Consider the following 15,984-nt stretch of genomic DNA (forward strand, 5'->3'; position numbering starts at 1 on the left):
GGAGGAGGGAGCTAAATGCTGCATCAGTTCCCAGCATCGATTGCCTTCGCTTATCAGTAGTTTATCTCTAAAAAAAAAATAACCTGACAGGTTTTCTGATGTGCGATCCTCAGTTCCGCTCGGAATTTTAAGGTCTCTTATCAACAACGGAAGTAGGTAGTGAAACAACTAGCGCACATATATGTCTGTTTTTGCTGAAGCTAAGGTCATGCTAGCTAACGGAATTGCTGCACCTGCACTTGAAAATAAGGACAGCCTTGAACGATGCACATAGTCGTATAATCATTCGTGCAACTCAAGTTTTAAATACAATATAAGCCATTTTAAAGCACCAGCAAAATGAATGTTAAATATAAATTTGTATTCATTCATTCAGTTTTGTTCATACTTGATGTCATTACCTCTGAGTGAAGGTGTTGTTCGTTTATATTATTCATAGTCAAAGCATCTGTCTATGCTCTGTTTGGCTAAGGAAAATGTTTTTTTTTTCTTCTGTAAATTACATTTCAGGGTATTTTTTATGCTCTGCCTCTGTGAGTCTGGCTTTGCATGCTGCACCTGCACTATTTAAGTAAATGGGTCATAGCATCATGGTAAATCTTTCCTTTGTGTCTTGTAGGAAGTGTTGCGCCCACATGGGCAGCGTTCTGGCCTTGTCTTCCGGTCCGGGCCATCAGAACTGGCCTTTCTCCACGAACCCCGCTCCTTCTCGGTGGAACACACATCCTGCTCACTGGGACAGCCCGCCACGCTGGGAGAGGAGAGATGGCCGCCTACCCAACCCAGGCAGCTTTCACTCTCTCCACAGGAGCTGCAAAGGTATGTCTGGCTAAAAAAGCCAGACCAGTGGAGTATACACCACGGAGGACGGGGCAGACAATACATGGAGAAAAGTAGTCAGGCAATTGAATGCTTGACGCAAAAAGCATTTTGTATGTGGTGAAAAATCTCATTGTAAAACAATGCCAACATCGTACTCGTGGAACATTTTTTTCCAACCCCAAAGTTCAAATGTAGTTAGCTCTCCCAAAATAATGTGTAAAAGTCTATTTTTACTATTTTAGCTTTGAAAATAATGTTTTTTTTGTGACTCGATAATCATATCTCAAGAAAACATTAATTACACATAATCCCTTAATCTGAAAAAGGAAACTAATTGATCTGAAATCAATCTCACTATCAGAAATGGGGAATAATCAGATGATAACAGTGTATGTGAACGCACCAAATGTGATGATAATGTTACATGAGCTGTCTGTTTTTGTCTCTGTCTCCCCAGATGTTTTTCCTCAACAGATTGAGGGAGTCAAGATGATCCTCAATAAAACTCTGAGCAGCTTCTTCAAGGTGTCTCTTCCACCCACATTCATTTACATTCAGTCAATTTGTGGCATATAAATATAATTAGGGTGTAAATCTCTTACATCTGTAAATGTATTAATCTAATCTTTTACATGAGCCATGTGTTTCCTTCCAGGTCAGTCATGCTCTCCACCTTAGTGCTGTCAGTCCTTCGTACTATCGATTCCACGTTGAGCATCTGCAGTCTGATGATTACAGCAAGGACAAGGTAAAGCACGACTCATCACATAAGAAATATTTTACCATTACTTTATCGCTTATGTGTTCAGCTGTATAGCTGCTTAGCTCTAAGCTGCTTTTTTGAGTTGACAGGTTGCATCTTTATGCTTCTTCACATTTTAGGATGCCCCGGCATTGATCGGTGAGATGGACTCTTCGGGAAGTCTGAATGCTCACGCTCTGCTGCATCTCACTGAGCGCGTACGAGCCAGAACAGTGTTCCAGGTAAGATCCTAATGTCTGTCTCTTTCCTTAAACCCATCTATCCCATCCCATGTTCAGACATGGTCACAAGTCCCTAGCTTTGCACAAAATGAATGCTGTTTGCTGCAAACAACTTAACGGTTGAGTTGATTGTGTTTTAGACCCAGCAGTCCCAGTTTGTAACGTGGCAGTTTGAAACTGAGTACAGAGGGAGCGACTTCACTGCAGCCGTGACAGTAGCCAACCCAGACGTCCTTAGAGAGTCAGGTGAGACATGACAGGTGGAACAATAAAAGCCTTCCTTGAGCATCACTCAGTTTTATCATCTGTAGTTCGTGATGAAGATCAAAATATTGGCATGCTATCAGTTTCCACCAATATTAGAAAAAAGTACAAATGCAGTCAGCAAATCAGTGTATCTCTGTGTGTTTCTCTTGGACAGTTATCCTCGTAGCACACTTCCTGCAGAGTGTGTCTTCTGGGCTTGTGTTAGGAGGGGAGCTGGTCTACCATCGGGGCCGAGCTGAGGAAGGTGGAATTCTAACTTTGGCTGGACAGTACTCAAGTGAGATTTTGGGCTTAACTGTGAATCTGCTTCACACCTCTGACTGAATTGAGCTGGCATCTTTCTTGATCTGTTTGAACCTGATTTAGCAGCAGTGTTTTAACCTTTTTTCCATGTCTCCATGCAGGACCAAACTGGGTGGCGACGTTGAATGCTGGGAAAGGAGGTGCCCATGCTAGTTACTATCACAGAGCCAACAAACAGGTATAGCAAATACCACTGGGCTTTATAAACACATCAGTTACTCTTGGTGCATATTGAAAATGTGCTTTGGAAATGTGTTTGTGTTCACCAGATCCAAGTTGGAGTGGAGTTTGAAGCCAGCACCAGGACCCAGGAGACCACAACCTCATTTGGGTACCAGATGGAACTCCCAGAGGCCAACATGGTCTTTCGAGGTAAATTTCTTTCTGCAACTTTGAGTCAAATGTCATGCTTAATGAAAACTATCAAGAAAACATGCAAGATATGAGACTGAGATCTGGTCGAGGCAGATGGCCACCCACCCTGAGCCATGTTTCTGCTCAAGGTTTCTGCCTCTTAAAAGGAAGATTGCCTTGCCTCTGTCGCCTAGTGCTTGCTCTTGGTGGGAATTATTGGGTTTCTGTGAATAATATCACATAGTACGGTCTAGACCTGTTCTTTTATGAAAAGCGCAATGAGATAACTGTTGTTGTGATTTGGCGCTATTTAAATAAAATTGAATTGAATGAGACCTTTTTTTTGTGTGTATCCAGGTATGATTAACAGTCGGTGCATAATAGGAGGCGTGTTGGAGAAGCGTCTGACCCCGCTCCCTGCAACCCTGATCATGGGTGCCTTTGTAAATCACAGAGGTGACAAGCTGCAAGTGGGCCTAGGCGTCAACGTGGGATAATCCTCCACTAATCCCTGCTGGAATTACATCTCCCATCAGGACATCCTTCCAGAGAGCTGTTTCAGAGGCTTCATGATGACCTGATCTTCCAAGGTTTATCAGCCTCACTCAAACGCTTCCTACGAACCACCTGAGTATTGTGGATTGTTTCGGAGGTTGAATCCCAAAATGTTTCCTTAAACTGATTGCATCTCATCTTGAAACCTACCTCTCAAAACTGAGGTGATGTTTTCTGATTGGGACAATAGGATTGAACAGGAAAAATGGATGAGGGGCTCAACAACTGTGAGTGGAGAAATGTTACTGTCCCCCAGAAACCAGACTGCTCATCACCTGCTGGACAATGGAAACAGAATGGATAAGATGCAAACTGTACTGAAAATAAAAAAAGTTTTTACCATAAGGAAACTTAATGTATATTCAGTAGAGTATATGGAAAGATACTAATGTTTGTTATCTATAACTATAATTCTTGTTTACCTGACCGTTCTGCCGACCATTTTCTAAAGCACACCATTATTTGTAAAACTAATACATGATTTTTCCCATCTTCCAGGCAGCCATTTGTATGGAAGCTCTGAGCAAGTGAGTAAAACATTAATGGTGAGCCATTTTTTCTGATCTAAATTGTTTTCTCTTCTGTGTTTATGACTTAAGAGCAGGTATAAAAAAGGTTTTGTCCAGATAATCTTTCTAAGTTTGTTTAGTTGGTGAAAAATATTTGCTTTGACAGGTTCAAAATGCTGTAGTCCTATTTATTTCTGCAGTGGGTGATTAAAACTTCTCAGAAGATCATAGGCACTCATCTCCTGAGCATTAGTGATATTGGTGAGGTGAGGTGCCTACGCAGAGCCCAAAGGATACTTTCCCACCTTAATTTAAAAAGAAATTAGCAAACTTAGAAAGATTATCAGGGCTAACCCCCTTTTCGTCAGTTCTTAAGTCATAAACAAAGGAGAGAAACAAAAAAGTCTTACTTGCCTCTCAGGGCTTCTGTAAATTGTCATGCCAGTCAAATTCACGTTATTCTGTCCACATTGGCTCACTGTTATTCTTGTGGGTTTTATTTAGCATAGCTCACCAATGTATCTGTCTCCTAAATCTTGAATGTGGGGGCTCCTGATTGCTTGAATGCTCTAACATGGATGAGGTTTGAAAAGATTGCTGCCCTCTTGCATTACCTCATGATACCAGAAAAAACATAGGTTAAATTGTCACTTATCTCAGGCCAGTCTCTGTGAGCTGAACTTCATACAAATGCGAGAGAGGAGCAATCTAAAAAGTGGTCGGCAGAAATGTAAAATGGATGAAATCGAGCTAAAACACCAGTATGATTCTTAAAACTGTGTGTATGAGTAAGTGATTGAGTGTTTGATTCTGTGCACATATTTATTTTTTTGGCCAGCATGTAAAAGTGTGTGAGATTCCACACATGAACAGCCTGTTGACTCTAAGGGAAAAGATGCTGCTCCACATATACTAACCTCCAGCTGAGGGACATGAGAGCGGCTATGCACTGACACTACTGAGCCAGGCCTGTACTGTATGTATGTATGTATGTAGATGGAAACACTGACCTGTATGCAACCTGCACTAACCATGCTGCTTCTGGGCATTTCCAGTCCTGTTTAACGTAAGAAATGTTGCATAATTATGAATTTATTTATACATTAATGTAATATAAACATAGAGAGAAGTGGAAGGGAGTCACCGTCTTTTTGGACTTAATTTATTAAAAATGTTATTTCTATCATAGTTACTGTTTTATTTTTTCTTCCACATTAATATTCATCATACTACATAGCAGTTCTGTAGATATGACAGTGTTCATTGTGATTTAAAGCACCACTAATCACCTGTTGTGACAAACCAATAGAAAATTACCACCTAGCTAAGCTTACCCCCAGCACCAAGGTGTTTTTAGCCTCCTTTAGCTCATTGTTTTGGTTCTACATACATAGTTTAGCATCTAGCAAGCTAAACACATATTTTTCTCAGGGATTATAAGGGACCAAAACAAAGCTAAAGGGAGAGTGACTGTTGGACATTTATCAGGTGGCCAGATTCTAAATTAATGTCAGTGTTGCTCCATGGCTGCGGGATGTTTTAATAGTTGTTGATAACATAAACAGCTTTATAAGAATATAAGATGTCTGTTTCGTGTTCAATTCAGCTTGTCCTGCCTCAAGGTGTGTTCAGACAGAAGCCAAGTCAGCCTTTGGACTGTTGTGGGTTGTTTTTTTTGGCACAAACAACCAACAGATGTTAGCTGTAAGCTAGCTAGCAATGGACCATGTCAGACTGTGTCTGTGGGAGTGTGCCAGTGTGTTTCTGTCATTTTCCTGCAGTCTCTCTCCTTTTGTGACCAAAATAAATAAATGCAGCCTTAAGATACTGTGGTGAAACAAATGATGAACCAACAAATAGAGACTCATTTGTGGCGTTACATGTTTAATACAAAGTCCTAAAAACTGAATTTACAGATATACTGTACATACATAAATACAAATATATTCAAATATGAGGTCTGTAAACATTTTCCTTGTTGACGCTGATAACACATTATTTGGTAGCATAAGCTCACAGTGACGAAGACAAAGGCTGATACTCTGTCAGTGTAAACTGCTGCCACTTCTCTCTGTCATTTTTCTTTGAAAAAGGAAGAGAAGAATCCTTTCCCTCCTTCTCCCTTCACTCTCAAAGACTTGCTTCTTTGGAGTCCCACAGTGTTCTCTTTCTCTTTGTGCTTTTCTTTCTGTCTCTCCTCCCTTTGCTGCACTTGTTGATTTATCACCAACCGCATGTCCTCCTGCAAAAAGGTAAAAGGTTCATATGGAAAAAGTCAGCTTGTACACTGAACTACTTTAAATGTGTAGCCAAAAGTCAACATTTGGAATTTTACATCCCTGCACAGACTCACCTGCCAGGCATCTAGCTCTTGAGACAGCAACACCTTGTGTTTGATGGTGTTGAGAAGCTGCTGAGTTAGTGTATCTTTCTCCTGACGCACTGTGTCCAGTTCAACCTCTAAAGAACTGGACATTGATGTGAAGATTAGCAAAACATATATCGCTGTGGGCTCAAATTAAATGAGATTATTTCAAATCAAATCAACATATGTCTTGTGTAACTTTACCTGTAGCTTGGCATTCCAGGTCTGCTTCTAAATGGCTTGATTTCCTCCCTCAAAGACTCCAGCTCTTCTTGTTGAGACTTCAACTACAATTGAAAGGCATAATTGTAACTTTTATTTTAATTTAATTTAATTTAATTATATTTATAATTAACTATATTTTTTCCTAAAAATACTCAGATTCCATCATGTCTATACAATTTGAAGATCCCCTCCGGTGATGTTTTAAGGCCTACTTAATTATTTGTGTATGATAAGTTAAGTTCTTAAAATTACTTCTCCTACTTCACTGAAATGTCAGTGTATGCAATGTGGAGGCACATCACACTTGTGTAAGTTGGAAACTAGACCATGAATGGCTCTAGTTGTGATGTTCAAAAATAATCTCATATGTGCACTTATACTCAAATTTAAGGCGAGCATAGAGAAACCTCCTCTCTTCAACAGATGAAACAGTCTCCTATCAAACTCTGCCCACACATCATATTGCACAGTGAATAATTGTAGCAAGATGCAAGTGGTCTGATTTCATTGATTCAAATATTAACTTTCTGGTGTTAGGCTACACTCTTTCCTCTTAAAGCTCAGTATATCTTTGTTATTTATTTAAACAATTAGCCAGGCCTGTATATTCTAGAGACAAATCAGCAAATGCATATATTTCTCTAGCAGCAACAATTTTCACCCATTCTAAGTAACCTTAACCCACTGAAATGAAAACCAGCAACAAATCGCAGTATGTGCCCTACTCATGTAAATCAACAAGTTGAAGTGTGTGAAAAAGGTATGTGTGGTTGTATACAGTTCAACAGACCTTCTCTGTGAGCGTTTGTATCTCTTTGTCTCTTGCCTGCAGGACTGTGGAGTGAGCCAGAAGAGCCTCTTTAGCCTGGTTAGCAGGAGAGATATAAACAACAACACCGCAGATAGGAAGGTCAGTATCAACTGAAGTACTTTTTACTGGGTGTTTGTGCTTTCAATGCAAATTTGACTACAAAGAGGATGGTGATTTAGAAGACGGGTTCAGTCTCAAACTATCAAAAAATAAATAAAAGGATGTCAGTACAGGGTCAGAATTAGTACACACTAGCAAATGTTAAAGTTGTCAGTGCAGTTATTCATTGTGTGTGTGTGTGTACCTGTGATTGCTGAATTTCACTAAGCAGAGACAATGGTTGTGTGTGTGTACTGTCCAGAATGCCATCTTCTCCCAGGTTCAGAGCTTTCTGCTGTAGAGAGCGATTCACAGTTCTCAACTCAAACACCACTCCCTGCTCCTGCTCTATCTACATATGCACACACGCACACACACACACACACACACACACACACAGAGTGAGACACAGGCACACACCCTGATCAAGAGCTTCAAAGTAGTCATGTTAGTGATGAGTAATTTCTCCTGCAGCTAATGATTCTCCATCAGGCATTATCATTCAGCGCTACAGTTCATCTTAAATACCAGCTGGCCTCTGATCCTCACCTCTGCCTCTTTTTCTCTGAGGGTCGTTTGTAGTTCTGACAGTCTATCTCTCAGTTGCTCTCTCTCCACGCGAAGTCTGTCGCTCTGCTCCTGTGAAGCTTTTAGTTGTGCCTCCATGTGCGACAGCCGCTCCAGCAAAACTCTGTTCTGTATGGTAAAAAAGCAAAAGATGGATGACCATGAAATACTGAATAATGATATACAATGAAAGAGGACTAAACGAAATTACTGCCATGAGCACTTTGGCTGTTGGATTATGCTTTGCTGAGCATTTCTTTTAGATTGTGTCAAATACATTTATAACTGGATGTTGATGCTTTATACGGATGCTTATGTGCAGAAATCTGTTAAATCTTTATGGGTTTACTTAATATTCTGCCAGTATTTCCATAGACTCGAGACTTAGATTCAGACTCAAGCCACCAAAACGGGACTAGGATTTAGATTGAATTCAGACTTGACTTCCTAAAGACTTGACCTAAACTGAGACTTTGAAACAAAAAAGTTTAAGTCTCTAGTTTCAGCTTGGTAAAATCCCCAAATTAAAACATTTAAGACAGCCACAGGCTGGCCTTGGATAGCACGCCTTGAATATTTAACTTTGATGATCAGCATAGAATTACTTGAGACTTGACTTGAATTTGAAACCAGCTCTCCTTACTTTCACATTGTATTATCATTTCATACAATTTGGCCATGTTGGAAATGTAACGCCTTTTGTGTGTGACCTACTATCCTGCAGTATTCAAGACAGCACAATATGTTCAAGACTGTCACACTAAAACTTTGGCCTACTTGGACTACTTCTGCAGAACATTAAGAAGTGACTGGTAAGGATACCTCTGCTTGTACGTTCTCTAATTGTGTGAAGTTGATATTTCGGCTGAAAGATGATTCTTCCATCTCTTCTCTGAGGCAACGAAGCTCAGTCCTCAAGGTGTGTTCCAGTGTTACAGCCTAGATGGGTGATGAACAGTTGAGACATCTGTTCAATGAGTAACAAAGGTGAGACTACCAAAACCTGCTAGCCTGCATTTTTACTGTCTTTGTGACTGTGACACCACACACACACATTCACATTTCCACACAAAAACAAACACACACTCACCTAGATTCTGTTTATTTTAAAAGTATAATTGCAATGTTTTCTTTGGTGGGTTAGCAGCTCATTAAGGCAGGGTTCAAACTAACCTCTGCTAGCTGCTCCACCAAGCGCTGGTTATGATTGGCTAACTGAGTCAGCTGTTCACTCTCATCCCTTCGCCGGTCGCGCCCGTGGCTGTGATGTCGCTCCAGCTCAGCCCTCAAGGCAGCTAAATCTGCAGTTAGCTCTGCCTCTCTCTGCCCAGACGTCAGTTCATTCATCTCCAGCTTCCTCTGAAGAATATGCCTCTCCTGCTGTAAAGCCTGAGACATTAAACACGACATTAAGTGGCTTCAGGGCAACATTTAAAATGTCAGATACTGAAATACATAATTTTATGTCTGTATTCTTGTTACTTTGAATGTGAAGTGAAATGTGTCAGTTTCAAGGCCACAAAAGTCGATTTCACATCCGACATTTTATTATTTACACTTGTGCTTTTCCTACTGCAACATGTCAAAACTGAAAAATTAAAAAAAGGCCTTTCCTGTTCATTTTTACTCTCTATCAGGGACAGATACCTGCAGTGTAATAAATGCATGCAAGTAAATTACTTAGAAAGCAGTGTTCAAAACAACAATAACAATACTACCAATGCTGATACTTTTAACAATAAAAATAATATATAAATATGTGTAACTTCTTTCTGCACGATTCTCTTCTTTGTTCTTACCTCACTATATTGTTTAAGTTTGCATATTTACAAAAAACAGTGTCTACAGCAGCTTTATCCTTACCTCCAACTCCCTCTCCCTCTGCTCCAGAGAGGTTGCCAGCTCCTCATTCTTCTCTAGTAAAGCTTGTCCCAGCTCTGCAGCTAGTATCAGATCCGTCTCTATCCCTCCTCCGTTGTCACTGCTGCCAGGAGAGGATGTGGAGGAGGGGAGAGCAAAGGAGGATGAGGAGAGAGGGAAAAAGGAGTCCTCCAGGCTTGGGGAGGGAAGACTGCTTTTCCTAGGAGTGAACATTGTTGACAGTTGCCGGCTTGTAGGAGTCACTTAGAAAACATCATCCCAGGTCCTTGGACTTGTAATCCACACTCACACAGGTGGCAGGTGGACAGCCATGAACTTTTGTAAAATCAGGAATCCTTGTTTGTTGGCAGTCTGGTCTGGCGTGCTTTGATGTGATTACTTTTTCCAATGTTGTAATCCAGAGTATCTGCCAAACTTGTTCTTCACTGCGGTGCCAGTGATTCTGATGCTGGTATCATTCAAATCATCTCTTCTCCTTGTCACAGATAACTCTGTGGGTGAGAAAAGACTATGAGCAGATTTATTAACTGTAACTGAAATTCAGAACATATACTATGACGTCTTGTGTGTGTGTGTCACACTAGTTGTTTTCTAGCAATATAATCTCACATAGCCTTTAAGGAGGTCTTTTGTCTGACCGGTGCTTTTGTTACTCAAACCGAAATACCATCTCTTCTGTTCTGCTCCCCTCCCTAAATTCCAAAGGCATTGTGCTCTACGATTACCTACAAAAACAACAGTCTTGAATGTTCATAGAACAGTCTCTAAAGTAATAGATTTAGGCCAAATCATTAAGAAACAATCTCCCCTACGCTTGTCTTAAAAATGTTTTTTGCCTAAAATAAGGCTTAATAAGAAGTTTCTTCTGCACACTGTTATTTCCAGTCACGACAGGATCATGTCTAGATGAATTCTGTCTATATACACTAAAGTTTGATGACAATATAGTTGACCTCTTAAGTCTGAATCACCCCATTCTCCCGTGACATTTCTGTATTTGAATTTGACGTCACCATCTGCCATCTCACCTGTCTCACTTCCATGAAACCATGGAATCATGCTGTCATCCGATGTAGAATCATTTAAAAGCAATGTAATAAATGAATCCCTACTTCCTACAAGAACTGCTGGAACCTGTGCTAACCCATGTCTGCCCTGACTTCGAAGGAAACAAAAAATAAGTCTGTCTTACCTGACAGTTCCCAGCCAACTCACTCCAAACAGGTATAGTCTTCCTGTTTGGTGAGTGTGCAAGTGTATGTGTGTCAGTGTGTATGTGTGTATTTGGGAGTGTTTGCACAAGAGAGGCTCAGCTGGTTTCCTTGGCAGTGGAAACATACAGTATGTAAATATAGCCAGTGGCTCCACCTCCTGAATTAAAAAGGGAGGAATACACTGAGAGGTAGAACAGGAAAGATGGTAACTGTCAGTGGCGTGTTTGCGGAGATAGCAGCTGGACAAGGTAGGGGAAAACACTGATTAACTCTGAGGAATGCGTTGTCAAAAAGGTTTAACACTCGGCTGTTTGAGTGGGGGTTACACAGGGTGAGAAATGGAGAGAGGGGAAGGTCAGGACACAAGCAGGGGTCTGTCTAATCTGGCCCTCCTCCTCCTCGTCCCCCATCCTGTTTACCTGCTTGAAGGATTTGAATGGAGCCCTGTGTGTGCTCATGTATAAGGTAGGGGGTAGGGAGAGTGGAAAAAGGGACGGCCATCACTACACCTCCTTCTCAGAGACGGCAGAAGGGAACAAAAAACCTTCACCAAGAGAACAAAAACTGCCATTGGATCATTTAGTGCGTTCTCATACAGACATGTTTTGCAAACTCTGGCTTGCTGTTTCACTGTGGCTTTTGCTGCCAACTTCCAACGCCGGAAGGCAGATGCCTAAACTTGCTGACAAGAAACTCTGCGCTGACTCTGAATGCAGCTGTAAGTAGCACACCCAACAACTTCTTTTTGCTGCTAAACTATGTTGTGATCACATGTAGGTAGAATCGAAATGATCACAGAGCATGTGTGAAATTTGCATAAAACTATGACAAAGATTATAAACTGCAAAAATCCTATGATGCCCTTCTTCCCCAACTCACGTCACTCTCCTTATCTCGTGCACAGATCCTATCTTGATAGCTCGTGCACTGCAGGATTACTACCCTGGAGATTGCAGGTTCATCCCCATCAGACAGGGGCAACTCATCTATGTCTATGCAATGCTAAAGGACAGAGGGAACCTTTTCTGGGCTGGCAGTGTAAGTAAATAATAACTTTTACTTTGGCATAGCTTTTAGCCAAAGAGACCTGAAGAAGTGATGTTGTCAATAACATTTATCTACGCCACCTGTTTGCAGGTACAAGACTCTTATTATGGGCAGCAGGAGGCTCGCATTGGCCACTTCCCCAGCAGCATAGTGGAGGAGACACACCCTCTCATGCCAGCCAGCACCGAAGTCAAGACTACTGTAAGTGAACACACACACACACACACACACACACACACGTATGCATTATGATGCTTTCTCATAATTCTTTACCTTTCTTCTTATTTCCAGGAATGGGACTTCTACTGTTACTGATAAGGAGAACAACCTTCTTGTTGACAACTTCCCTTCCACTTTATTTGGTATCATATGATCTTACATAATATATGACAGTACGTAGGTATCCACAGCATTCATAATCTGCACTTTAGAAAATGAGGATAATAGCTCTATACAGAAACAGTTCAAAGCACTGAAGAAAGAACCATTGTTGCTTAACGCTCCAGATTTGACTTATTGTGTCTCTTTTCTTCTCCATCATACCAATTATATATATTTTGCAGGTATGACAAGTATTAAGTGTAAGTGTAAAAGTGAAATAATGTGTTTTAAAAAGGTTTCACAATTATAAATTATGCATATCTTTTATTTACACAATATGTTAAACAACTACTCTTTCTTCATGATTGTGTATCACAAAAGAATACACAAGAAATGTCTATGAGCAATGTCAGCTGCTCTTTTAATTTTGGGTGTAAAATATAACAATAATTTAACTAAAAGGTACAGCAATTAAGCAGAAAAATGTAATTATCATACAGGTTACTTATGCAATATACTACATATACTTTCTTTTTTTCCAATTTAATTTTTTCTGAACAAAGGTTTTTTCAGAAAAGGTTTTCTGGCCTACTATCATATTGAGTAATTAGAATAAAAGGAAGCTGATGTATGTCTAATGCACATGCAAGAGTGCAGAGTGGATTAAAGTAAATGGAAGCAGTAGTATTTGTGTTAAAACGTTGTTTGCATGTTTGATAATGGCAAAATAAAGAAATTAGTGTTGAAAATAACATATTTTTATCTGACATTCCTTTAAAAATCCACAAAACTTGTAATTGCTGCTTTTATGTTAATCCTTTGTATGACACTGAAATAAGACCTATTTTTGACAGAATGATTATCATGATTATCATATAAATCTACACCGACTTGACAAAAACAAATATGTGAGTTCTTGTTTTAAATCAGGTAAGAAAGTAATTTCTTCTCCCCATGTGTATGAAGTTATGTGAAGCTTCACACATAAAAACAACACACAGCTATGAGTTTGAGTTTCAACATTTATTCTCTTTGTTGTTTTCTGTGTTAATATGCCAGAGGGTTGTTGCCAGTATGAAGGAATGATAAAGCTGTAATTCTTGCATCTACAAGCACATTTGCTCTCTCACTCACACACACACACACACACACACACACACACACACACACACACACACACACACACACACACACACACACCACACACACACACACACACACGCACACACACGCACGCACACACACTTTACTTAGCAGCTCAGAGGCCATGCTCCCCAGCAGAAAAGGAGCCCCGTGATGAAAGCTGTCTCTCTCCAAACATCAGTTCCTCCCACGTCCACAACCTTCCCTCGTGCTCATTCACCCTCTTTCTTCCTCTCAACGAGTACACACCTGGTCCCAAGTCCAATGGTGGCTTCCTTTTTTAGTGAACAAACTAAAAATGACTGTACATGCCTCCAGAGAACTACCTCCTCCTCACACATACACAAACAAAGCAGAGCACTGTGTCCTGTAGATACATATACATTTAACAAGTTCAGTTTGGTATTATCTTCTGTGGGCAATTTTGAGAAGAATTATTTGCATTTCCACTCACTTAAATGTATATTTCCTGCAAAATGAATAGGCGCTGCAAGCTAGTTTGGGTTCAGTTAACAAACGCTTACAATTCTGCCACTAAACTGCAGGGCCAGTACAGACATGATATAACATTCAAATGCCTGATGCAGGAAAGGAAATGCCTTTCAAAATACGATTAGGTGTAATCGGTCATTTACATACACAGTAGTGTGAATATTTCTGGCAGAGAGGTATGGTTTTAAGAGTGATTCTTTAGGCTTGTGATAGGGAAAATAACTCTCAGGAGTTTTTTTATCCTCTACCTCACTCCAGTTCATGGGTTCAACATATTAGCCTTTGGTTTTAAAGCATCATTGTCTTGCAGAAACATCGGAATAACAGTGAGTTAGGAATGAGATACTGGTTTATTAGAAGGCACTTGCACTTAAAAATATCTAGACTTGTATGCCTTGCCTACTGTATACGTGTACTGAACTGCCATCAAAACTGTAAGAGGTTAAATATAAAAACAGGCAGCACTTTGGGTTAGTTGTGAAACAGTGTTAGAAGCGTCAGATCTACATTTTCTGTTTCTGTGTTCCATCTTCGCAGGAAATAGGAATACTGCGCTCGGGACCAGGAAATGACCGAGGCGCAGTGATTGTAAGCACCCCATCATATGACAGACAGGAGGTGATATCAGCACCTGTCACGCCAGCAGGAAGCCTGTACTTTCGCACAAACTCTCTTGACACAAAGCCATGGTCATCCTGGAAACAGAATTAGTGTGTCAGTAAAGTGTCACCAAAGTCAATCGTTGTTTGACTATTTATGTGCAGATCTCTATAGTCCCTCTAACCTGTCTGTCTTCATGCTTGCCGTGTATTGTGATGAACTCGTCACTGACACAGACAGACAGCTCCTCAGGTGAGAAATGCTTCACATCCAGATAAATGATGTAACGATCCTTCTCGATGCGCATCTACACAAACAATACAACTGTTAGGAACAGTACTCACAACTTTTTTTGCAAGCTTGTAGTCTGGAGTCCACTGGTCACAAAAACACACAATCGCTTGTTATTGTAATCTCAGTGCAAGACTCATACTTCTAAATTAAACAGGGAGTGGCATCAGTGGAAAAAGATATTCTTCAGTGGCATTTTTCACTCATTAATGTAAAATCTTACAAATACATCACATATTAAAAATGTCTATGCATCTAATGGCCTGTCACATGATTCTACACACTACAGTACATTAGTTATTAATACTGTTTTTATTATAAGTAGTATTAGAAGAGATACTGGTAATAGGTCAATAGTCAACTTGTAGGTATTTTAGACAATTTGATTATTTTAAAGATACAGTTGAATTTTACTTTACCTCACTGTGTCCATTGTCGGACCAATTGAACCAACGCATGAACGAAGGACGCAGCCAGGAGAAGGACCAGGGCAAGGGCCAGAGTAGTGGCCAATCAGTAAGAGGTTCTGTCAAGGCGAGGTCAGAGAGTCGACGTGGGAAAGCCCGACGGTACCAGGGATATTGGATGGGGATATCCATGATGTGATTCCAGAGGGGATGTAAAAACGATGGGTAAGCAGGAGGACCTGGACTGGGATGGGTGCTGCTGTGCTCTCCTGTGGCGCATTTATAGGCCTTTCCCTCCTATCCCACCCGGGCCCTGTCTCTGATCACGTCCTCTGCATCCCCTCCCCTCTGTAACCTCCCATGCACACTTGCATAGTGACTTTGCCAACAGGCTGATCTTTCTGGAACAATGATGTCAACTGTTTATCCCTCCATCACCCTCATTGTTTCATGTCTGACTGTGACTGGTTGTCTCTCTCTCTCGCTCTCTCTCTCTCTACGTCTCTGTAAAACTCTGTGTCTCTGTCGCTCCCTTCTCACAGTCATGAGGTGACATTGGCTCGGAGTACTGCTGATGCCCCCATACTCATTCCCCAGGAAATGCCCCCGTCTGGATCTGTGTGTGTGTCTGCGTGTGATTGTGTGTGTGTGTGTTTGAGGAACAGCTGCCAGAGCATTAGCTTGCTGTGCTCTGGGTGCCAGAAGCTTTAGGTTTGTGTGCAGAATG

At 40.8% G+C, this 15,984-nt stretch overlaps 4 protein-coding genes across 6 annotated transcripts; 2 read left to right on the forward strand and 2 right to left on the reverse strand.

Annotated features, from left to right (window-relative positions):
- Positions 1-4: 4 nt before the first annotated feature.
- On the forward strand, positions 5-4,982 carry si:dkey-71l1.1 (uncharacterized protein LOC569883 homolog). The gene is made up of 10 exons (XM_038708016.1): positions 5-152; positions 620-819; positions 1,280-1,347; positions 1,478-1,570; positions 1,705-1,806; positions 1,947-2,052; positions 2,228-2,350; positions 2,478-2,554; positions 2,646-2,748; positions 3,088-4,982. The coding sequence occupies exons 2-10, from the start codon at positions 636-638 to the stop codon at positions 3,225-3,227; spliced, it is 996 nt and encodes a 331-aa protein (XP_038563944.1). The 5' UTR covers positions 5-152; positions 620-635; the 3' UTR covers positions 3,228-4,982.
- A 675-nt stretch (positions 4,983-5,657) lies between these two features.
- Positions 5,658-11,084, reverse strand: bicdl2 (BICD family like cargo adaptor 2). Of its 3 annotated transcripts, none has more exons than XM_038708015.1 (10): positions 10,935-11,084; positions 9,725-10,233; positions 9,035-9,250; positions 8,684-8,800; positions 7,844-7,990; positions 7,500-7,589; positions 7,175-7,249; positions 6,364-6,446; positions 6,148-6,262; positions 5,658-6,036 (listed from the first exon to the last, which is right to left on the reverse strand). In XM_038708015.1, the coding sequence occupies exons 2-10, from the start codon at positions 9,953-9,955 to the stop codon at positions 5,869-5,871; spliced, it is 1,242 nt and encodes a 413-aa protein (XP_038563943.1). In that variant the 5' UTR covers positions 9,956-10,233; positions 10,935-11,084; the 3' UTR covers positions 5,658-5,868. The 3 variants fall into 3 exon arrangements, with proteins under 3 accessions (XP_038563943.1, XP_038563941.1, XP_038563942.1); XM_038708013.1 differs by having other exon boundaries at positions 7,500-7,646; positions 10,935-11,083; XM_038708014.1 differs by lacking the exon at positions 10,935-11,084 and adding an exon at positions 10,771-10,900 and having other exon boundaries at positions 7,500-7,646.
- Positions 11,085-11,178: 94 nt separating this feature from the next.
- mia (MIA SH3 domain containing) lies at positions 11,179-13,076 on the forward strand. Its single transcript, XM_038708017.1, has 4 exons — positions 11,179-11,674; positions 11,861-11,994; positions 12,094-12,204; positions 12,295-13,076. Exons 1-4 carry the CDS (start codon positions 11,413-11,415, stop codon positions 12,316-12,318), a joined length of 531 nt encoding a protein of 176 aa, XP_038563945.1. The 5' UTR covers positions 11,179-11,412; the 3' UTR covers positions 12,319-13,076.
- Positions 12,937-15,594, reverse strand: LOC119895135 (alpha-crystallin B chain-like). Its single transcript, XM_038708018.1, has 3 exons — positions 15,270-15,594; positions 14,744-14,866; positions 12,937-14,654 (listed from the first exon to the last, which is right to left on the reverse strand). The coding sequence occupies exons 1-3, from the start codon at positions 15,447-15,449 to the stop codon at positions 14,463-14,465; spliced, it is 495 nt and encodes a 164-aa protein (XP_038563946.1). The 5' UTR covers positions 15,450-15,594; the 3' UTR covers positions 12,937-14,462.
- Between the last annotated feature and the right edge of the window lie 390 nt (positions 15,595-15,984).

This window comes from Micropterus salmoides, unplaced genomic scaffold (genome assembly GCF_014851395.1).
Source record: "Micropterus salmoides isolate LMB-PRFRI ecotype aquatic unplaced genomic scaffold, ASM1485139v1 Ms_hic_scaffold_9, whole genome shotgun sequence".
Taxonomy (NCBI): Eukaryota; Metazoa; Chordata; class Actinopteri; order Centrarchiformes; family Centrarchidae; genus Micropterus; species Micropterus salmoides.

Bases quoted from the DNA above. Each gene is read 5' to 3' on its own strand.
- bicdl2 (XM_038708013.1), bottom strand. From the start codon at position 9,955: ATGTTCACTCCTAGGAAAAGCAGTCTTCCCTCCCCAAGCCTGGAGGAC. The intron at 7,250-7,499 runs GTACACACACAC...CCTGCTAACCAG, and splicing joins GTGAAATTCAGCAATCACAG to GCTAAAGAGGCTCTTCTGGC. The intron at 6,263-6,363 runs GTAAAGTTACAC...ATCAATGTCCAG, and splicing joins CCTGGAATGCCAAGCTACAG to TTCTTTAGAGGTTGAACTGG.
- mia (XM_038708017.1), top strand. From the start codon at position 11,413: ATGTATAAGGTAGGGGGTAGGGAGAGTGGAAAAAGGGACGGCCATCAC. The intron at 11,995-12,093 runs GTAAGTAAATAA...ACCTGTTTGCAG, and splicing joins ACCTTTTCTGGGCTGGCAGT to GTACAAGACTCTTATTATGG. The intron at 12,205-12,294 runs GTAAGTGAACAC...TCTTATTTCCAG, and splicing joins GCACCGAAGTCAAGACTACT to GAATGGGACTTCTACTGTTA.
- si:dkey-71l1.1 (XM_038708016.1), top strand. From the start codon at position 636: ATGGGCAGCGTTCTGGCCTTGTCTTCCGGTCCGGGCCATCAGAACTGG. The intron at 820-1,279 runs GTATGTCTGGCT...CTGTCTCCCCAG, and splicing joins TCTCCACAGGAGCTGCAAAG to ATGTTTTTCCTCAACAGATT. The intron at 2,749-3,087 runs GTAAATTTCTTT...GTGTGTATCCAG, and splicing joins GGCCAACATGGTCTTTCGAG to GTATGATTAACAGTCGGTGC.
- LOC119895135 (XM_038708018.1), bottom strand. From the start codon at position 15,449: ATGGATATCCCCATCCAATATCCCTGGTACCGTCGGGCTTTCCCACGT. The intron at 14,867-15,269 runs GTAAAGTAAAAT...TTGTTTGTGTAG, and splicing joins CCGACAATGGACACAGTGAG to ATGCGCATCGAGAAGGATCG. The intron at 14,655-14,743 runs GTTAGAGGGACT...TTCTGTTTCCAG, and splicing joins GCAAGCATGAAGACAGACAG to GATGACCATGGCTTTGTGTC.